General features: G+C 36.7%; 1 protein-coding gene across 1 annotated transcript in view; it reads left to right on the plus strand.

Moving 5' to 3' along the window:
• Positions 1-22,704, plus strand: part of OTOGL (otogelin like) — an 88,566-nt gene that overhangs the window by 3,345 nt on the left and 62,517 nt on the right. Inside the window, exons 4-18 of the mRNA XM_057377133.1 lie at positions 1,031-1,088; positions 2,722-2,820; positions 3,521-3,675; positions 6,318-6,439; positions 7,576-7,781; positions 10,507-10,634; positions 11,273-11,379; positions 13,511-13,617; positions 14,314-14,439; positions 15,133-15,241; positions 15,471-15,517; positions 16,907-17,052; positions 18,635-18,758; positions 20,403-20,580; positions 21,517-21,641. Of these exons, the coding sequence (XP_057233116.1) occupies positions 1,031-1,088; positions 2,722-2,820; positions 3,521-3,675; positions 6,318-6,439; positions 7,576-7,781; positions 10,507-10,634; positions 11,273-11,379; positions 13,511-13,617; positions 14,314-14,439; positions 15,133-15,241; positions 15,471-15,517; positions 16,907-17,052; positions 18,635-18,758; positions 20,403-20,580; positions 21,517-21,641 (1,837 nt within the window). The remainder of the gene's footprint in view (positions 1-1,030; positions 1,089-2,721; positions 2,821-3,520; positions 3,676-6,317; positions 6,440-7,575; positions 7,782-10,506; positions 10,635-11,272; positions 11,380-13,510; positions 13,618-14,313; positions 14,440-15,132; positions 15,242-15,470; positions 15,518-16,906; positions 17,053-18,634; positions 18,759-20,402; positions 20,581-21,516; positions 21,642-22,704) is intronic.

The raw sequence follows: 22,704 nt of genomic DNA on the forward strand, positions 1-22,704 counted from the left end.
TGACGTCTTCCTTGCACAGTGTCATTCACTTTGAGATCCATCAGTTCAAACTCCACAAGTGGAGAAGGAATAGAGTCAGAAGGGAAGAAAGAAATTAGCTTACAAGCAAGGACTAAAACAAATTCTTCACTTAGTTGTGCAGCCGAAGGCTGGCACTTAAGTCTGTGGGGACTGCAGAACTTTTTTCATAGAATATCAGATAAGAAATAAGTGAAAAACAGAGAGATGAAGAGCTATTTAAGCAAAAAGGACCAGGTTTATAAAGGAAGGGATTTAAACTGGTCATGAATAAATGTAAGTGGGAAATATTTAAGTACTCAGCACTTCATCCTGGTAAACTTTCCAGTCAGACTAGTGGGGGCAAAAGCCCCAAAGTCTGGAATGGGATCAGTTCTTGAAAGGGACAATGCAACATGACAAGCTGTAGTAGCAGAGTGCTGGGGCAGATACAGGGCTTCCTCAGAGTGTGAGGCTCCCTGCTCCTGACCAGGAAGCAGTTCAGGCTGATTAGCTTTCTCTTTTTTTGACGTGAACCAAAATGCAATTCTGAAGGATGTCAAGGAGGACACAAAATCTCTTGCGGCTAGATTGGCCATAGTGGGATGTTTTGGGTGCAGCATGGGGCGTGAGTCAGGGGAGTGGATGCAAAAGAGGGAGCTCTCCAACTATGGGTATTTGACTGAAGTGAAAAAGGCAGACCACTCTCTGTCCCCTCCCTTTTCCTTCCAAATGTAAATGCAAAACTTGCCCATGTGGAGCCTTGGTGATTCACTGGGCATGGATGAAAGGCCTGTGGCGATCTCACGGAGCAGCTGTATCTTTCCTTAGTCACCTAAGACTCATGCTTCTCCTCCYCAGGCTGCCAATCCCTCCAGCAGCACCCATGACCGTGCCGTGTGCTGGGTGAGATGCAAATTACTCTTCTAGATTAGAAGTCCCAACCCAGTGTTTGAGTGCAAGGCCTCAGTTTTTTATCAATTCATTTGTAAACCACAAACACCCTGATTTTGCTTTTATGTTTCTCTGACAGGTTCAAGCTGCCTCTCGTTTGCACCATCATGGGGCCCTGGTGCGCAATCCACCAGGAGGTCAGTGCTGTGCTCCTCACCCACACGAGGAGAGCCCTGAAAATGCTGCCTTCCTCCTCTGTGTTACCATGGGCTGGAAGCGCTCTTCCTAATGCCCCTACTAAACCCTGTCCTGTCTCATTTACTCATTTTATGCATGTTAAGAAAGGAAAAATTTCTTTTAAAATTGTGCTTTCAAAATAAGGCCTTACAACCAAATCTGAGCAGCTAATGAAGCCAATTTTTCAGAAAAGTTTTTTTTTAAAGTTTAGTTCTATTGCAATTTTTCATTTCTGCCACTTTTTTCCCTGGCCTTTTCAGAGAATGTAAGTATGTCAGAGAGGCTTATAACTGTTTGTGCAAGGGGAAAGGAGCACTCAGGCAATGATGATGAAGCTGCTCCTGAAGGATTTTAAGCATTGGACAAACATGTAAAGCAGGCCCAGGTTACAGAAATCGTTTTACAGAAAAGTTCACTGTATGCAGCTTTGGTTGGAATTTTGGTATCCTTCTTGGAAAATGCCTGCGTAGGTTCATCTTTCGATGTAAATGAATAAATGAAATTTTGCAACTCAAAATTCTAAAAACAACCAAGAAGATTTCCCCATTCGTGCAGTTACAGAAACAATAATTTTTGCTTTGTTGGTGTTTTCAGCATATCTATGTATATTTGGAAAGCAGTTCTGAAAATGGAAAATAAATGGAAAATATTCAAATCATGGAAAGGAATTTTCACAATGATGGATGATGTTCCTAGTCACTAGTAGCTTCTGTGTACCTTTACTGTAAAGGTCCCTTTTTGTTCCCATTCAGGGTCACTGACAGCTTTACAGTGGATTCATTGGGAGTTTATTTCCTTTACTTTCTGCCTTTTGCAATGCTTTTTTAATCTCCAACAGCAATGTTGGAAACTTTTGTATATAAGGCAAGCAACTGTCTGAAAAAACCTGATGGAGTTTTGCTGGCTTTCTACTCCACTTTTGGGGAATTATGATTTAGACCACTTAGTGAATGATTAGTAAATGACAAGAAGGTCTTAGCTTTCAAACAGACTATAAAACCATTTAATGTAATTGCTTTTGGACAATATTACTAATTATAACAAGCCATTCCCATGGAATCTAAAGTCTCTGACTCCAGTCACCTCTGAAGCAGAAATAAACTTTTAGCGGACTTTTTTTTAGCATGTAGGGAAGGTTGTTTAGGACTGGTTTTGACTCTAAAATATATATTCTGGCCTGTTCATAAACTGAATGTACCCTTTCCAGTAATGTTTAGGAGGGAGAAGCTGAATATATGTATAAATGATGCTGAATTTAGTCAATTAGAATGATCTGTGTCCTGTATATTTTGAGATCAGCAGGGTGGGATTTGATTTCTTTACATGGGAACTTGACCTTTTGTGTGCTTGGAGGAGTTTGACCTTTTGCTCCTTTGTTAGTTTATAAGTCTCAAACCCAACAAGAACCTTACTTCTCATTTAACCAAGGAAAACAGAGGATAAAATTAAGCAAATGTTTAAAAACTGAGATTCTTGTTGGTTAATTTTCTCACAAATATAGCTGCTCCTGATTTAACAATAAACAGATTTAATTGGGATCTCTCGGACTGCAAAATACTGTATCTAGTAAAGGGCTGCTGTGCTTGCTTACAGGTTCATGTCCTCAGGAATGCCTTAATGGAGCAGCCTGCACAGAGACAGGTGACTGTGACTGCCAGTTATTTCAGGCTCAAGGAAGCAGGTGCCAAATTGGTAAGTTTTGGGCCAAAAATTTAGTGTCAGCTTTCAGGGAGATTTAGGGTACAGGTTTTTAAAAAAATACTGTTACCAGCATATTTGTGATTTCTCTGTAGAAGAAAGACCCAATGGCCAGTAGCTAGAAGGATTAAAACTATATGCATTTGGGACATACAGAAAGCAAAAGCAGAAATGCCTACATTTTAGCCCTTGGGTTGTAATGATACATAGACGCCATAGCAGATGGACCACTGTCTAGTATATCAGTAGCCAGACAAGTTTTTTTAAAATTAGCTGAGCAACCAAAAAGTCACTGCATTTTTTTCTAATGAACAATGCCTTAGTGCAAAGTAAATTACCCACTATTTAAATATACTAGCTTCTGTAATCTGCTTTGTGTAGATATCAACAAGATTTTTCTTCCAGGATGTGCAGAATATTTAAATCCCTTGCCTCTACTTGCAATTAAGATGTCTCCACTGAAGAAAAAAAAAAAAAAACATAATGATGATTGCACTAAAACTGCAGAGTTAAGATTTAAAAAAGCGTACTGACTTTATTGAAAGCTGAAGACATAAGTTCATCTTTTTTACTTGCTATGTATTTCCTTTATAAGCTCTTGTTTCCATTCTGAGTTCCTGCTTTTGTAGATGCATGTGACACCTGTCAATTCATGATGACCATGCTTCTTGTAAACTCAGTGTGTTTTCTCCAGTACCTAACACTGGTAAGGATCGAGATGGGATTTGCAAATCGTGGGGACAGTATAATTTTGAAACATTTGATGGCATTTACTACTACTTCCCAGGAAATTGCTCCTATATATTTGCAAAAGACTGCAGTACTCTGGAACCCCAGTACACTGTTTGGGTAAGTACAAGAATATACACTAGAAACAAGTGTGTAGGTAAATATAAAAGTAAGTAAGTAAAATAAGTGGAGAGACAATAAAGGTATCAAACTGGGCATTAATTACTTAAATATAACACTGTGTTTCTGGAAATGCCTAAACCTATGTGCAGTAACTCAAAACACTGATGAAATTAGAATCAACAGAGTCAGCATATCCTTAATGMGATTTCTGCTCCCTTCTTTCTGGGAGTAAAAGTGGGTCTTAAAGCAGAACTCAGAAACTTCACTAAACTTCAGCTATTATCAGATTGTAAAAGAATGCTAAGTTGCTGAGTAAAGTGCAAACAGCTATCACTTGCCTAATAGCAAGGAAGACGAATGTTCTAGGCCCTGATTCACAGCTATTGGCATGCTATGAGGATCTGCCTCCCTGGCCAATGGGATTTGCTCCCCCACCCTGTCCCTTCTAGGGATTTGCATTCTAATTTTGGATTAGCTCTACGTCATGCAAAGATTAATAGCTCAAAAGCTTTCATCTTGACCTATGTATGGAAGGAACTATTTTTAGTAATTTCTTCAAATTGCTGAGTATCCATGGTTAACGACTTTGGGTCAGGGACAATTAAAATCTATACTCTCTTTGAAGGGTGATGCCCTATTTGTCAGGCTGTTGGTTACTGTGGGGAGAGCATACAAGCTCATTATATTACCTTATTCACAATGATTGTGATTTCGTGCTGATTGAGCAGTGAAGAAGAGGCAAGACGGGTCCTAATTCTGAGCCCATGTGGGTACAGTGGTTGCAGGGATAAGGGCAGATCTAGATGCTGGTTTCTGCTCTGATGCCTATTTTAAATTTATAAACAGATGACCTCTTCTCACCTCATATAACTGCACTTATTGAAGATAAATCTACTACTGAAACTGCCATTTCTACCTTCTCAAGTTACAGAAAGACATGCTGTTACACCTGCCTTCCACAATTTCATTTTAATTCTTTGGATTCTATTTGCATATATTCTATATAWGTAAGTTCTTAGGGCTTTTCAGAAAATGCTGTAGCAAAGTCCAAGATTATGTTAAAATCTAAAATCAATAGGTCAGTGGATTCCTGTGGCTCTGGAAAGAGAAGGTTCTATTCAATTACTGGAACAAATGCCATGTTTTACTAAAAACTGAAAATGTTTACTCAGCAAAGTTGTAAGTAATGTGAAACTGTAGACAAACTGGGTAATGGAGAGTCAAAAACCTTGCCAAATCCTCACATTAGGGTCCATCTGGCTTTAATAATCCACCCTTCAAGAGGAGAAGAAAACATAAGAATTATTTTGATTTTCCTTTATTGTGTTTCTGTCTTGGGTCAGGTTTACATAGAAGCCATCTGCCAGTACTAATAACTTGTATGTTGTCTTTAATTATCATTATCTTTATACATGTAAAAATTCTTAATGCTTTTCCTGGTCTTGTTTATTTCACCCAAAGAAACAATAACTGGTTTTTATTTCCAGGATTTAGTGTTGGTCAAGGAAGATTAATTCAAGTATTCATTAGCACTGTATGTGTTTACTCACAAGTATTTTCTTCCAAACTACTGTATTTATAGCCTCCATCACTATGTTGGTAAAGTGTTTCCAATTACAAGTTTATTTAACTTCACAGCACTGTCAAGTAAACTGGTAATGAAGTGCCCATCCTCAGAGAATGATGGCACATGCGTAACATGAGTCATATTTGAACTAYCTAAGCTCTATGTTTTAATCTGGGTAATGATAGGCATCTAAGATTAAACACATGTTCCCCTCTCTCTTCAGTGGTGTCTAAAATAAGCTCACAGGCTTTTGGAGCACTACAGGGTATCCTACAGGTTTGGGTGGCTCACCCCCACTGAGATTAATGAAAACTCTGTAAGTTTTTCTCAAGCACAAACACACAGTTTTCAAGTCCAGAGAGTATTGTATTCAAGTGGGATAAATTGTTATGTGACTAAATCACTCTCCTGGCTAATTATGCTATAATGGGRAGAAGCACACTTCAGGAAAGTCTACCCTTCTCCATTAGCAGGGCTGGAAAGCCAGTGTATTTTAAGAGATCCATATAAAGTATGTGATGCCTGCTGTAATCTGTGGGAACACTTCAAAATCTCAAGAAATCCTGAATGGTTCAGGAAGGCATGTTTTAGTTCAGCTGGTACCAGTCTCAGCTGGCAGGGAGAGTGCTGCCATTGCACTATTCTGCACTGGTTTGTAATCCTGTTCTATAGATCAGACCTCTAGAAACAGAGCAATTGGGGTGCTTCCTCAGTCTTACTTTGGCAAGTTGAAAGATAGCTCACTGGAGTGTCTCTTAAGTTTGTCAGCATAAATACCTGACTCTTTCATCCAGTACTGAGACCACTGGCATGTGGTGCTATGCACTATTAAGCTATTAAACTATTAAATTAAGTTGATGTACTTCTCAGTAGTATTGTGTAGTGTGAACTTTGAGATTTGTATATCTTTGTATCTGTGACTTGACAATATTCTAGGCATTTAATTGTAAAGCTCTTTCAGTAACCAAAGCATAAAAATTTAAAATATCCTATATAAATTTAATAAAAATGGCATGAAATTATTGAGGACAAGTATTTATTCTTATTGTGTGTCTATTTTTTTCCTTCAAAGGTTCATAACAGTCCTCAATGTTACAGTTCAGTATATACTTGTCATAGATCCATCAGCTTATTTTTTTCAAATCGAGAAGAAATAATGATTTCAGGACATGAAGTAAGAAAAAATGGAATCAGGTAAGTGTTCTAATGGTGGSTTTTAATATTTTATTGCAAAAAGAGAATGTCGAGATTGGGAAATTAATGCTTCTTACACAATCCAGGTTAATTATTGATCCTTTGCTGTTCTGTACTAGGGCTGATAGAGCTCTGGTGTGAGCAGATGTAACAGTACTGATGTAATACCTGAGTGAGGATAGGATACACTCCCTACATTAACTGTGTTCAACTTCTCAGTTGTAACCTAATAATGAATAATTACAATTGCTTTGTACAGGCAAAGTCTGTGTCAGGCAGTCCTAACTAATCCCTGGTGCATCCTGATACCATTTTGAACAAGGCAATCATTATTTATTCTTGGTAGCAATAGCTAATATAAGACATGATCGTCTTCTAGATGAGTCTGAATTGGTTAAAATAAAGATCTCAAGCCCCTTTGGGGCAAAAACTCTACAAAACATCTCTGAGATGCATCAAACCTCCAAATTTACCTTTTCTTTTAATAAATAAGAAGATGAGCCCAAAGGCTGTCATAAGTATATTTTACTGGTTGATAAAGTACAGAAAATGTAAAAGAGCTGTTAAGGTGCTTTTGCCATCTGCTTTGTAATGCTATGGCCATTAGTATCTGAGAATGGTAGCTACAGTGATACCGTTCAACCCAAGAGAAGCAACTTTGCAAGACTAGGGTTAGCTCCGAGTTTATTGTCCAGTGGTCTTTCACCGAAGGAAGAAGAGTTACAACTTTTTAGTCAATGGTGTTTTCTGTATTACAAGTTCCTGCATTTGCAGACGTCTAATTCAGGGATGACCCAGTGCCCAGAAAGGGCTCCTTGCCCACATGGCTCATTGCCCAGCAGCAGACTCATAAACTCATGAATTCCTCAACATGATTGTGCTTTGAAAGTAAAGGTGCATTATTCTTGCAAGCTTGAAATTGGTGCAACTGATAGGTGTATACAAGAGAAAGCACTCATTTCTGATGGTCATATAGTAAACAGAAGATAGTGAAAACAAGATGAAGCAGTGAATAGAGTGACTATGCACACCAGGGAAAAAGGATTTAGTGAGTTAGAAGGTGATTTTCATGTGGCATTTTTTTAGCCTGAACTTCATATTATCTGAGATCTTTGATGTAGACTGTATTTTTCCAGATTAACATTGCCTCAGACAGTTGGAAATGCTTTCATTGAGAGGCTGGCTGACTACATTTTGGTGAAGACTACCTTTGGTTTTTCTCTTGCTTGGGATGGAAACTCTGGTATTTATATTAAGCTGACAGAAGATCATAAGGGAAAACCTTGTGGCCTTTGTGGAAATTTTAATGGCAATAAATATGATGACCTGATACTTCAAAATAGTAAGTAAATAGCTTATTCTTACTTTGTGTGAATAGTTTCCATGTTCACTTTAAATACAATGCTGTATAACTATAATGTTGTAAAAAGGCAGAGTCCTGTTTCACTTATTTCAGTAAAATAGTACTTCTGCTCTACTTTTACTTCTCTTCATCATTAATGATGCAAAGGGAAAAGGTCCTAGTTCAAGAGAGTATTTATATGTTTATTCAAGCTTCTTCTTGCTCAGCAAAGCACTTGGGGTATGTTTATCTTAGCTGATGAAAGTGCCTTTAAATAATAAATAAATAAATAATAATAAAAATTATTCTTTTCTCTGTGTTTAAAGATGGAGGGAAGAGCACCATCTCAAGTCATTCTTTTATAGCAGCATCATAAAAATTCTAGTTGAAATATGTCAATTTCCAAGCTGTTTCCAGGGAGTTCCTTGTATCTCCTTGTTGGTATTGTGGACTATGGGCCTCTGACTACACTGTAGGATGAGGAGCTGCTTTGTGCTGTGTCTGAGGCAGAGATGAGTTTTTAAAACTTGAATCCTGTAGCTTAGGTAGAGAATACCCCATGAGAACTTATGTCCTTCTTGCAGCTAATGTGAAAGAAAAAGAGAAAGAACAAGAACGAGCTTGAAAATATGAGGAGCTTTCTCAGTATCTTATAAAAACAAAATAAGACTATTTTACTGTTACCATTAACTGGCGAGATGATCTAGTCCCATGGCTCTGCATGTTCTTAGTCACAAAAGGTATCCCACTGTAACTTTTTTCCCCATTTTTTATGATTGGAAGTGGAGATTTCAAGCTTCCTTAGTGAAAGAATGCTTGCTGTATGTATCTTTGCAGAGTTTTAAGAAATCTGCCCAAGTAGAAATTTTTCATACCTTTTCTGCCATGAGAGCAGTGAGTTTTGTCCATTAACTTCTACACACCAGAGTATAGTATGTTTAATAACCAGTTTAATATGCTGATGTGTAATAATAGAGAAAATAATATTTGGAAGAAATAAGCAATTAATGTGATCTCTAAAAACCAGCAGTTTCACTATCTTTAAATGTATTGCCTGTTATAAAATATTTCCAGCTCTTACCTGTCTTCATTTTCAGAACTCAATTTATTCACCATGATAATTTCTTCTACAATTTTTCTTGATCTGATATGATAGCATTATTGCATCGTACAACTGAGAGCCATAGGAATCACTTTAAACCAGTTGTATAACATGGTGTCTTGACTCTGCAAATACGAAGTTCCGAGATTTTCACAAGAATAGATTGCTAATTCAGATCCCTTCCAAGCTGAAACATTTTTCTAAGAGTTTCAAAATCTTGCCAATAATTTGATGTAATGATTTATCTCTCCCAGCTAAACTACTTCCCTGAGTAGTGTAAAGGTAGCTCTTACATCTATCCTGAGTCTTTCTGAGTCTAAATGCTCATTATTTTTAATGCTCAAATAAATACGTTGCTCAGATGCATATAATATTCCTTTTCAAAGTACAGTTCAAAACCAAACTCTTTTTCTGTTTTCTTATCTTCACCTTTAATGCCATCTTCGTATTGCTTTAATATGTGAGACTGTATCCGTGTGTAGAACTGTTTCAAGGACAGTGCTTTTATTTTGTGGTATTTTTTAAAGACTTAGAAGTTATTTTTTCAAGCCATGTCAAAATTTACATAGTATGTTTTTGTAGAAGTAGACTTATATCAACAGGTYCACGTCTAGATCAAACCCTAGCCTTTTATGTTTGGGAAGGGTTTTCTGCATAAAGAACTACTTTATCAGAGAAAAAGAAATATTTTAAGTCTCCCTGACTTCTAAGTAAAATAGACAGGTTTTTTTCACTAACAGATGGCTAGGATCTTATCTTCATTTATTTGTTGAGGTCTAAGTACACATATCTGATTAGTGCTTTGTGGCTTTCCATGTTGCAGTATCCACCTTTGTGCCTCTTGTGCTAGAAGGTAGATTAAGTTTTCTATAGTGCAGCTCTGTGAAAAAAAAAGAAAAAACAAACCTCTAGCTGATTTAATTTCAATATCTTGTCTCCAAGCTAGGCATAGATATAGATAACCATAGCAGAGATACCAATTTCTGTTAGGTTCTTCAAAATGGAGGCAATATACCCTTTTAAACCTAATTAAGAATGTACAGAATACACAGTATTTAGTTCTTGCTGCAAATGTATGGGAATTTTGGCTCTGTTTCTTTATTGTCAACCTTCATGTATGTTCATGTATCTAGGCCTGTTGCCATGACTTCCAGTCATGTCCATTAATTCTCCAATGCTCATGCTGTGAGGAGAGCTGGGCATCTCTTAAGTGTGTGTTGTAGGGCTTTCTTTCAATAAGGGAAAAAGGAGGGAGATAATACCACTAACTGACCTTTGTGAAACAGTATGAAAGACTTAAATTGCTTCAAAGAAATGGTATTTTTTCTGAAGTATTCAATGCCTTACACTTGGCATTATTTGTGCATTTGTTATAAAATTATCAGTGATTACACTTAAAAAAACCCAAGCCAGCACCTTGTCATGTATTTTTTCAATTTTTTATTTAAATGAAGTATAAAATATAAGCTGAGATTTAAAAAAAAACTTTTCTTTACAACTCTGAAAACATCTATAATTGAGCTAATTTACACACTGAAAAATAATTTAAAATTTCAAAGCTGTCTTATGTATTTGTGTTGACAATTTTTTGATTGTTGCTCTTCCATTATTTTCATGCAGTAGATGAATATACAGAAGATATTGCTGAATTTGCAAATAGCTGGGCTGTGCAAGCTTCAGATGATATAGCTTGTGTCCCTACTGCCTCAGATTTTTCCAGTCCTTGCTCAGCCAATGCAGAATCCACTGAGGTAAATGAATCATATTTTATATATATACATAGATACATACATATGTATACATGTATTTTCTTCATCTCATTGCCTACTGATGGAACAAGAATCTAACAATATGCACAATGTTGAATAAGCCTTAAATGCATTGAGGCTTTGAGAAAGGAAGTATTCAGATCAGAGCTGTTGCTAGGGAGTGCCTGAAGTTCTTCATATGTTTAGCTTAACAGTACAAAGGCTTAGATTGGATGTGCCAAGCAGCACCAGTCTGCTGGCAGAGCTCTTCAGTACTGCATTAAACTTGGGTTCAGTTTCCAGTCCTGGCATCTTACACCTCATTATTTTAGCAGTTGTGAAATACTGCAGAAATAGCTGCAGGTCAGCTCCTAAATTGACACAAAATGGGTTTTTTTTTAGTTGTTTCACACTCTTTCATCTCAGCTGGTTTAAGACGAGCATGCAGTCAAGCAGGCCTAGGCAGAAAGGACAAATTTTCAAAAAAAAATAATAAAAGAGATGTAATAGTAAATTGAGACTGCACCATTCTCAAATTTTAATGGGGATATAAAGGACTAGGGAGACAAAACTAAAGAGAATGATGCCTATTCAGAAAGTATTGGCTAACTTCCATTTACTGATTCTCCTTTAATGCACAGGACATATTCTTCAAGTGCCAAATATTCCTACAGTTTCCTTTTCTCAGCTGTCATGAAAGTATAGATCCGTATTCTTATATTTCAAGCTGTATGAATGATCTTTGCAGGTAAGTATTGGAGTTCTTGTCAACTTAATCTTGACGCATGAAATGAATGCCCACTCTTTTGTGTGAGACTGGAATGAAAAAACATTGAAGAAAGTTAGGAAGAACCAATTTCCAAATAAAAGAGACTGGGTTTCGCCGGGGGTCATTTTTGTGTGGGAACAAAGGGCACAGAATCTGGCCAACAGGATATTTTGATGTCTAAGGGCTTACATAAATTCAAGGAAACACTAGACAAGTAAAAGGAAGATAAATTAATGGAGAATCATTCATGACAAAGAATGAACTGCTAATCACAAAAACCCCATAAAACTTGTATCTTGAGGCCCTGAAAGAGAAATACGTGGAGATGATACTAGGAGAAATATCAACAATACTGGAGGAGCTGGACCATCTGTTAGAGGCCATTGGACTGGTTTTTATGAGTAACCACTATTATTCAAATTAGTACAATTTTTACAGAATGGTTCTATATTTAAATTCAGAGTTGTCAAAGGAAATTTAAGTCTCTTTTGCTTTGGTGGGAGTCATACCCTCTCAGCTGCTGGTATTGTAGGCAACCTGGTATTTTTCCCTCAGCTCTCCAGACTCTTGATTAGTTCTTGACATTCAAGTTTAATTTGTATTCCTATAGTTGAACAGATAATTGAACAACGTACCACTTTCTTTTTATTAAGATTTTCAAATTAAGAATTGTCACAAATAGGATTTTTACCAGAGTATATAGTTCTTGGATTATCACCAATTTAGTCAAAAACATACAAAAAGGATTACAAGATTGAACATAAGGATCACTCAGCATTATCCATTACAACCTAGTAGTTCAATTTTTGATGAATGTTTAGTGTTCTGGTTTATCATAGAGTCAAGATGGAAGAATTTGTGTTTGTAGGCAAACACTGATGTCTCTTAGACAAGAGTTGCCTTTGTATGGTCTCTGTGTAACTCAGGAGTTTACTGGGGCTTTACCAAATTTTTCAAATAAGATATTGAATCAGTACTGTGAAGTTAAGGAGGATTGGATTTTTTGTCAGCAGTCTGATGTGTGTTGATGTCAATTTTGTGAATGTTAAAAACCTTGAAGTTTCAGTGTCTCAGAACCTCGTTAACTTAGGCTTATTTTGTTTATAAAAGAGACCTCTCTTCTTGTGGCTTAGTGTCAGTTTATGAAGGTTTTTTTGTGTGGCCATAGTAAAGGCCAAGTATTCTCTCTAAGACCCATTTAATTGGATTAGATAAGGCGAGATGGAGAGACTCGGATCACTGTAACAAAAAGTGTAGTGGTGTTTGATTTGGTAACAGATGTGTTGAAAGCGGATTACAAACACAATATAACATATTCTTAAAACAATTAATTTTGGAAACATGATCTTGAGTGCTGAGAGGCAAACTCAGTTGATCAGTCATAAATATGCTTATAATAGAAATGTAGTGTTATGACTAGTTTATTTTGGCATAAAGTCTTCCACAGTGAATGATGGGAGTTGTTTGACTTTCACAGTAAGAAAAGTTCGATGGTATTTTGCCATATGTGACTTTTATCTGAATAAAATTTGAACTTGCCTAAACATTAATGGATGTCTTTTAACTTGATTCTGGTAAAAATGCACTGTACAGCTTCTTCTGTATAGACAAAGGCAGATATCTTGTCTTTGCCCAAGGTTGTGCTGTGAATCCCTGAGCATGTCCACAGTTTTCAGTGGATAATGTTTCTGGAGCTGAGAACTTCAGCACAAGGTCAGGAGTCTACTGACAAGGTTCTTCTCATCTGAGTTCAAGGCAATTGGAGACTTGAAGTTCTTACTTGAACCAGAAGGTCTTTTATCAGTGTAGGTCAGAGATTCTACATCATGCAGGAGGGAGAGGCCTGACACGGGGATCTTGAGACTGTTGAAACAAAAGAAAAGATTAGTGGTTCTGTTCATCATGGTAATATTAAAATGAAATTACTTTTTGTGAGATCAGATGATAAAACCACAATGGTATATACAACATAGCTCATTTGTTTGTATATTTTCCCTGTGTGCCTTTGTGACTGAGTGGTGTACGTATGAAATATCCTATGCTCTGTCATCTGGCAGAAATTGGTAGATGGGATTTGAGTTCCTTGATTACTCTTATTTTATCATTTCAGAATGGATGATGATGAAACGTACTGCAGGGCAGTGACAGAGTACGCTAGAGCATGCTCTCACGCTGGGTCCCCGGTGCGGGACTGGAGGGATGACTTTCCTGCCTGTAGTAAGACTCTTTAATAAAGCATACTACATGACCTTTGAGATAACCCATGCATTCAGTTCAAATAATTCCATCTTGACAACATTTGTCGCTGTAGAACTCAAACCTGATACTCAAGTTGATTATCCAGTTTCACTCTTGATGGCAAACAATGAAGTCAATGCCTTGCTAGAGAAATATTTTAATTCCATTGTGATATGATTTAGATCCATACAAAATCCAAGTTTCAGTGGATTGCTTGAAACATCCTGTGTGCTGATCATGTTCTAGGACAAAGAACAAACCTTTGTGGAGATCTGTTGCTGCTCCTTGTCCCAGAAGACCTTTCAGCCTCTACTGGCCCTATAATTAATGCAGTTAATCCAGCTGCCTCTTGTTATTACTACCACCCATAAATTGCTGCTCAGTCTCATGCTCAAGGCTTTGAACTAGCTGAGATATAAGTACATTTCCCTGTCACAGAAGCTATAACTTATTTTGGAGAGATGATACAAGGAGTTGCTAAAGAAAGATTTAAATATTGATGAGATCTTCACTGTAGTTCATCAGTTAAAACTCCTCCAAAACATCCATTGCATCAGATCTGATTATCTATACCAGAAGAGCTGCACAATGTTTATTTGACAGAAATGGGTTTTCTAACCTGGAAAGAGAAATTGCACGGATGTTCAATATGCCATGGTTTTGGTTTTTTTTTAGCTGAGAAGTGTGAAGACAGCTTTGTTCACCGTGACTGTATCAGTTGTTGTCCACCAACCTGCACATTTGAAAAAGATTGTCTTGGTAGCAACCTGCACTGTTTAGATGGCTGTTACTGTCCAGATGGTAAATACTGTCAATGTTATTTGAAAAATACATGTAAAGCTACTATCCAACATCATAATGAAGTCTAAATAGACTGTGCTTAAAGCCTGAAAATTATGTATATAGTAAATTCTTCCCTAGCTGTTCTTATTGTCTCTGTGATTCTGCCCTTTACTCTGTGCTAAGCATTTAACTAGAATACAAAGTTGTCTCAATGCAAAATCAGTTAAAATCTGGAGCCATTACTAATGCTTCCTACAATAAGATATTGCATTGATTTAGTCTACTTTATTTGAATTATTCAAAAAATCWATAGAAATTTTGCTTAAACAGAATATGTCATGCTGTATACAAGAAACCAAAGTTTCTGGGACCTGTGCTGAAAAAAAAATTGACTGGGCTATGAACAGTCCTAGTTCTAAATGGACTAAAGTTAATGATATTTCAGTATCTTCATTTTTTAATCTGTACAGTTTTACATGCTTAAGGAAGACATTTTTTCAAAAAGCAATGATTCAGAGTGACAAGTTCTATTTAGGGAGCTTCACTTTGAGCTCTCTGCACTCACTGGACAACTTTTTCTGCTGGTTCTTGTTTAAGACTGATGACATCACCTTCTGGCAGATTGGAATGTTTGAGTCAGATGGGAGAAGAGCAGTGATCCAGAGTTTATTAATTTGTTTAATAACTCATTTATTGACTTCTTTCCAATAGGTCTCATTATGGAAAATGGAACTTGTATCTCTTTGTCGAATTGTCCTTGTATTTATCATGGAACTGCTTTCCCTGTAGGATCAAAAATTGAACAAGAATGTAGCAACTGGTATGTGAAAGCCTGTTTGTTTCATCTCTCTGTGACTACTGTTCATAGTTAGTTTAACATCATAGTTCCACTTTAAGTAATAGTTACTATGTTTTACAGTCTGAGGCCTGTGTATCACTAAAATATACAGGCTATTCTGTGTGAATTCAAGGCGTATTAGTTAACTCAAAGCTACTTACTTTGCTAAAGATCAGAACTCTATTTCTGTGTTTGYGATTTTTCTTTTCAGTATTTGTGTTGGTGGCATTTGGAATTGCACTGATCATGATTGTCCAGGTATTTGTATTTCATTATTCTTTTCTCACTTCATAACAAAATTGATGAACTTTTCAGAAAAAGCTGAACCAAACAGGATCTAAGGCTTTTGGCTGCTAATTTAGGAAGAAAGATTAAGCAAGTGAATATTGACAGTAGCTGTGGGCCAGCTGGAATGAAGCTGTTAATTGCCTGGCTATACTCATCCTGCTTTTTCCTACTCACTTCCCTTCCTCAGTGTGCTACATCCACCTCTTGTTTTCTATTTCTTGTTTATGCTCAGTGTTATCTGCCACAGATGGTGTATTTTTACTGCCTCTGCAGTACTTAGGCCAGGTATAAAGATCTCTTCACTTCTAGGTGCAACTTTAATGTAAGTGATAAGAAAACCATCATTTTGATGGTAAGTGTGCTAGATTTTCTGTCTTGTAATAACAGTTCATGTTTGAATAATGCTCCTTATCTTTAAAGATAGCATGTCTCTGTGATGATTTACACAGAGGAACATACAGCAGTCAGGTAGTGAAACTCCCTTGACAGTTCTGTGCCTTAGACAAGTTTATATTACCAAGTCTGTGAAAGAGATTTTTTTTTTACAAATTAAGGAGCCTTCTTTGGATGAAGAAATAAGGCTTAACAGTTTCTAAGCAAGGTTAGAAAATGTGGATCTGCAATGTAATACAACTGACATTGAGAACTACTCTCTATGTCTTGTATGTGTTGTGTGTGCATGTGGGGGGTTAATTACAACTTCTCTGGTCTGGTCCTAGGGACTGAGTTGCTGTTGGCAGTGGGTGCAGATTAGATGTGCTCCCACAGAACAATTCCTGCTGCCAAAGTGAATCTAGCTCTTGCGCTCTGATCTACCCCATGGTGTGAATGAAAGTGCAGTTAAGTTGGAATGAGCTGGAGACTTGCTTCAGCAGTGTGTTCCTGATTTGAACTGGAAAAACACCCCAAAAAGATGTGCCCTGATGACAGACACCAACACCTGCATCCTCTTCATACCTGTGGTAACAAGTGGTGCCCTAGTACCTAGAAGGATGGAGGAAGAGGCTTGTCCTCTTTCACACTGAGTCATGGGGAAAAAATGATGAGAAAAAGATTCTAGGATACTTCTGAATTGTAATAAAGAGAAAGGTATTTTGTATTTTAGTTAAAGGCATCTCACCTAGTTAGAACCAAAAGATGCTGCACATGGATATGCTCTTTATGAGATGGTATCTGTTGGAAATAGGTCTCTCTAGCATAATTTGCTTCTAAATGCCATTATAGCTAGATAGATTAAAGTTAGCCTGGATGATTTACTTAGAAATCAGGAGAAAGTATCTTTTTTTGTCTTTTACATAATTTGCCAAATAATGATACATTCTCATGCAAGTGAACATTCTTTATCCTTTTGCTCTCAAGCTGAGTGCTCCATCACAGGCAGCTCTCATTTCACAACATTTGATGGACGTCATTTTACCTTTCTTGGGATTTGCCAGTACATTCTGGTAAAAGGCACTGGAAAAAACAAATTCACGATCACTTTACAAAAAGCACCTTGTGGGCAGGTAAGCCACAGCTTTTTGAAATGTTGAAACAAACCTGTCCATCTCTATTTCAGACAATCTTCTATAAGTTCTACTGTAAACTACTTGGTTATGTGAAATAGAAAATATAAACTGAAACCATCTTACAGCTTTCTTTTTGGAATTGTGTTGCAACAGGCTTATTGCCTTTTGCAAGTCTATTGCAACTTTAGAGAGATCATGCCTAAAGGGTTACTCATTTATGCACATTAAATTGTATAAACATCCATAGTTATGGTACCAACATATGACCAGCTTTGGAAAAAAAGCTGCTATTGGCAGCACTGTAGGTTTAATATATCAGTATTTAGGCAAGATTTTTTTTTTTTTTTTGTTATTTTAGATTTTCATTTGATATGTTACAACATATTTAATTTGTTGGAACAATGCCTTTTAGAAAACTATGTATGAGACTAGACACCACACATATGTTTGAAAATATTTTGGCAGGCATTCAACAACAGGCTTAGGAATAAAGGTTCTTATGAAAAGTATTTACCTGTGAGAGTCAATTTAACCATGCTGTTAGTCAGCTTTCAGGAGAAGAGGCTTTGAGATTGTGGCTCACAGCTGTCCATGTGCTGAGGACAGGGATGTCTGAACTCCTCAGCAGGGAGTGATGCCCTACTATGGGACTGTTTCTCATGTCCCCACTTCAAATGCATGACTATAGGCTGGTGCCTCTGCCTTTTTTGTAAGCACCTCCTGCTCCTGTGTAGGTGTTGAGACAACTGTTTCTGCATGTCAGGTGGCCTTAAGCATGAAATGGTTGGTTAGGTAGCCACTGACAAACAAGAATGCTGCTGGTAATAACCCTTTGTATAGCTCTGTTTTTCTGTACAGAAACATGGGAATGTTTCTGAATGAAAATAAAGGGGTCCCTGGAGAGCATAAGAAGCTTGGTTTCTGCTAATTGTGTGTCAGCTTTTGTCTGGTATTTAGGTTCATATATTCTGCCTGGATTGCACACTAAAATGATGTGTGTGAGATAGTTTATAGGTCACAATTTTTCAATAGTCAGATATTTATAAATTATTGTAATATAATTCTGGAGAGTTTATATACTTTTTGTCTGTAATCAGAGAACATCACTACATTTTAAGATGAGGAACACCCTTCATGTGCACCATGAAGGGTGTTTTTTCTTGCATTGCTGCATTTGTGCTCTAGCTGCAGCAGCTTGATTTAGACAGGGTCAGACTTGCTCTACCATTGGTTTACCCATCAATGAGCAGTTCCCAGAGTAGCTATGCAACTATGGAATTCTGAACCCAGTATCAGTGACTAGGGATCTCTGTCCACTTATTATAAGACAGCCATAATAGCTAAAATGCATTTTCCTAGCATAAGGAGATTATGCATAAGCAATGTTTTATTATGTTGGACACACAGTTTTGAGTGCTTTGTTTAATGCTTTAAGCAATAGTCTACAACTGATTTACCTGATTACATTCTGATATTTCCTTTCTATAAGCTTGTTTTTCCACCTGTTTGTGTGGTTCTGTTTTCCATGGTAATACTCTGTGATTACCTCTTTCTGATGGTGAAATTTGTTTCTACTTAGAACTTTGACCACGCCTGCATTGAATCTATAACACTAGTTCTTGAAGATGATGTGAGGAAACAAGTAACTCTCACCAGATATGGTCAAATCCAAAGTGTGCCCAACCAAGTTTTTAATCTCAATGGTAAGAAGTACATGGAGAAGAATTTTACCAGTGTTCACATTCTGTCCATTATATTCTCCAAATTTTTTTAACAATATCTCTCCACGAAAAGGGAATTTCTTTAAACATAACTTGTAAAAGTGTTCAATTTCTTACATTTTAGAACTTATATAATTATATAAATTTACTCTTATTGTCTATGAAACAGTTTATATGCCGTCATATGCTTCATATGCCCTCTTTCTTATCTTACAGAGAACCTAGAAATCCCACTAATTTTATTTATTTTAGGGAAGGAGGTAAGAAAAATAAAGGAGGTGAAGAGGCCTTGATGATAAATTCTAGGCTTGTTTAAAGCTTTTCAGACTAAATAGAATTGAATAGAATCCATGTGCACCAAGAGATCTACATGTATTTCACTGCTGACTTACATTGTGATTTCAGACAGGTTACTTCACATTTTTGGAAAAGATAGTAAAATAAACCAGCTTAACAGCATGTTGTAACATTAAGCACTGAAAGTAGAAATTATATTGCTAAACTTTATAACTCATAGTGACCACTTACCAGATTTTTAGTCTCTTTTTAAAAGGACAAAGTGAAAGTAAAGTTCTTTCCATCCTTCAGGAAAACAGAGTTTAGGAAGTTCTGTGCTGATGGTTGCAGCTATGTATTTTCTTCATTGAATTTCTCCAGCCACAGTTCTGCTTTTGGCATTCACAGCTTTCTATGGTAATGAGCTTCATAGCTTGGTTATGCTTTATGTTGACAATTCTGCTTCCTGATTTGATTGGTAACTTCATTTTATTTTTCTTTTTAATCAGTCCCATTCACTTCCTTGTCTCTTTGCAGTCTGCAACAAATATAATCTATGAAAAATATTTTAGTGTCACATTCTTGATAATTGTGTTTTTCTAGTAAGTCTGATCACTTAAGGACATCTTTTAGGATTTTATCTTCCTCTCTTGGTTTGTGCACCTGAGTCTTTGTGTGTGCATGCATAGAGGTTGCTTGTGAAGGTAGATCTACTTTAAGCCTGCAGTTGCAAGTAGACCAACAATATGCAGCAAATGAATGGTGTGACTGTGAAATCTCCATTTCCTCACATAATGGATTTGCTGGGAAGGAAAGCTGGGAATTTGATAGGGCCTCYATTCACATACAATCCAAGGAGGAGATCTACTGATGTCATGCAAATAGTGATAAGAGAAAACCTTCTATCTAAAGATTCAATACACGTTATAGCCATCTGTTGATTAGTCATATAATCTTGCTGGAAACTGGGAAACAAGGGTTTTTTTGTCTTGTCTTCTCATTGCCAGAGGCCTGCAGTAGCATTGCTGTCTTCTAAAATAAAAAAAAAAAAAAAAAAAAAAAAAAAAAAACAAAAAAAACACCAAAGAGATATGCTAGTGTTTTCTAGAAAGCTCACAGGTACAGAAAGGTGGGAGATTTTTTAACTGTTGACAGTAGCTGGAATTTCTGATTTGTGTTGTTACTGGAAATTAGCTCAGATGGAGAATAGGTGAGGATGTTTGGCTGATAGTGAGGTTTCTAATTTTRTTTCTGAGTTTTTGAAATCTTTTTTGCTTTATGGGTAAACCAGTACAACCTGGAAGTTGGGTTTCAGTTATTTTGTTTTTCTCCTTCTTTTGCTATATTCAGGGGCTATTGAAATTCAGAATATATCTTCTTTCTTTGTTCAACTGAAAACTAGTTTTGGTTTGAAGATACTGTTTGCTAAAGATGGAGAGAGGATCTATGTTCAAGTTGATGTCAGATGGAAGAAAAGAACATTAGGACTATGTGGAACATACAATGGAAATTTAAGAGATGATTTTTTGTAAGTTACAGGTTGTACATTTATATTGTGTTTAATAACCAGTGAAAAGTTTTGTTGACTGTAATCATCTGATTATTTAATTTCATTAACAYGCTCAAACTTTATTAAACTAACCAATATAAAATATCTTAAGAAAAATGGTAGTCACTTTTAAAAATATGAAAGTGATAAATTTAGGCATTCTAAGATGCTTTGCTAAGAAATTATGGAAAGCAACCATATTTATGCAATATTATTTGCAGAAGTTATTGGATGATAGTATTACTTAAATGCACGTTTTCCTTTTTTGTCGCTCCCTTATCTTCAGAGCAAATACATGAGCAGTGACAAAAAGAATGGGTGATAATACTGGTATCATCCTCACATGGTTGACACTTCCTACTACTTGATTTTCCTTCTTATATCAAGTTTTAATGCAAAAAAAAGTAATTCCTCAGGAATGTTTTAATTAGCAGGGCACACTTTCCTTACTTTTTAAGCTTATTTCCTCCAAAGTTYCTCAAGCTATAATGTCATAAAACTTGTTTAGAAATAATAAATGCTTCTGAAATACTTGGTGCAAGCCAGCATCAAAACACAAACAGCTCTGCTCTACAACTCCAAAATTGTCTAACAGGTCAAATTTTGACATTTTGTTCCATTTTTATACTGGTATAAAGGCCTAATCTCCTCTCTTTAATGCCTCCTCCAACTGATTTCAGAATACTTGAATTAAGCACAAGTAAAGGCAGACTTTGAGTGTAGGAACATTTTCACTTGAATGAAATATCGTGGAAAAAGTTTCCCATGCCCTCTTTTCTTTTATCATCACAAATGGAAATTCTTTTGGCACATTGATTGTTCATTGATTAGGCCTTGTTAATGAACTTGCACCCTCAGCCATGTAGTCCCTAAGGTCAGCAGGATGTTGATCAGTGTTGATATTTTCCTTTTCAGATCTCCAGCAGGGATGATAGAAGGAACCCCACAACTTCATGCCAATGCATGGAAAGTTTCCTCAGCTTGCTCCATGCCTATCAATATTCCTGTGGTTGATCCTTGCAATGTTAATCAGCAAAACGGTATGTTTTCACATGGGAGTCTGGAATTAGCTGTATATTAATATTATGGGACAGTTTTTGTTATCTCTGTGAAGAAGTTGCACATACATGTATTTCAGCTTCAGGCTTAGAGGTGCACTTTTTTTTTTTTTTTTTTGGCAAAGACTCTTCTTTCCATACATTTAGCATGTACTTGATAAATAAAAGCTATTTGGTCATTTATCGCTGGGTGTATTGGCCAGGAGTACTAAATTTTGCTGTCTACTATGCATGCAGAGTGTTAGCTGTCTGTGGTCCTGTAAATCCTACCAGTTGAGAGGAAAGATGTGATGTGTGTTTGAAGATCGATAAAGAAAGTACAGGACACAGTGTTCAGATCAAAAGTCCTCTCTCTGGCTTCTCCATGCTTGTTGCATTAAAAGTTTCTTTATCCTCTATCTATGTTCTGCATCCAAAAACCAGATCCCTGGATAAAGATTTCATTTTGGCTGGTGGCATGCCTATGGTTTGTGTTGAACTTTCACTGCCTCCCTTTTGCATTGCTGTTCTTTTCAATTAATGAAGACAATGGGTAGACTGTAGCTGCCAATTCTGACAGAATGTAGTCTAATATTTTTAATGTTACAGACGTCAGATCTCACTAAGGATGTGGGATTTATCCATATTTAGAGCCTTTTGAAGCAAGTCTAGAGTAACCATAAACCTCTAACAATGTGTGGCATTCTAAGAGTTTTTATGCCTTCCTCATGGTCTGCCTTCTAAAGCAGTATCTCTGAGCCAGACCAGCTCAGAGCCTTCATGCCTCACCCTCAGTTCTATGCTATCTCAGTGAAGGTGGAGTTTGACATAAATGTAGGCTGTTTAGAGCAGAAGGGTGGACTGCATGACATTCTGAGCATACTTTTCAGCTCTGATTTTCCTATGATCCTGTATTAATCACTGTGAAAAAGAAGAGGAGAGTAAAGTGATCCAGGCCATGCTACAAGCACACGCATCTTTTCCAGGTCTGAGATGATAATGATCTCATGAAACTAAAAAAAAAGGTTGTTTGTTTGTTTACTTATTTTGCCAGGTTAATTTTCAA

Source organism: Malurus melanocephalus, unplaced genomic scaffold (assembly GCF_030028575.1).
Source record: "Malurus melanocephalus ecotype Western Australia unplaced genomic scaffold, MMel_1.1 scaffold_301, whole genome shotgun sequence".
Taxonomy (NCBI): Eukaryota; Metazoa; Chordata; class Aves; order Passeriformes; family Maluridae; genus Malurus; species Malurus melanocephalus.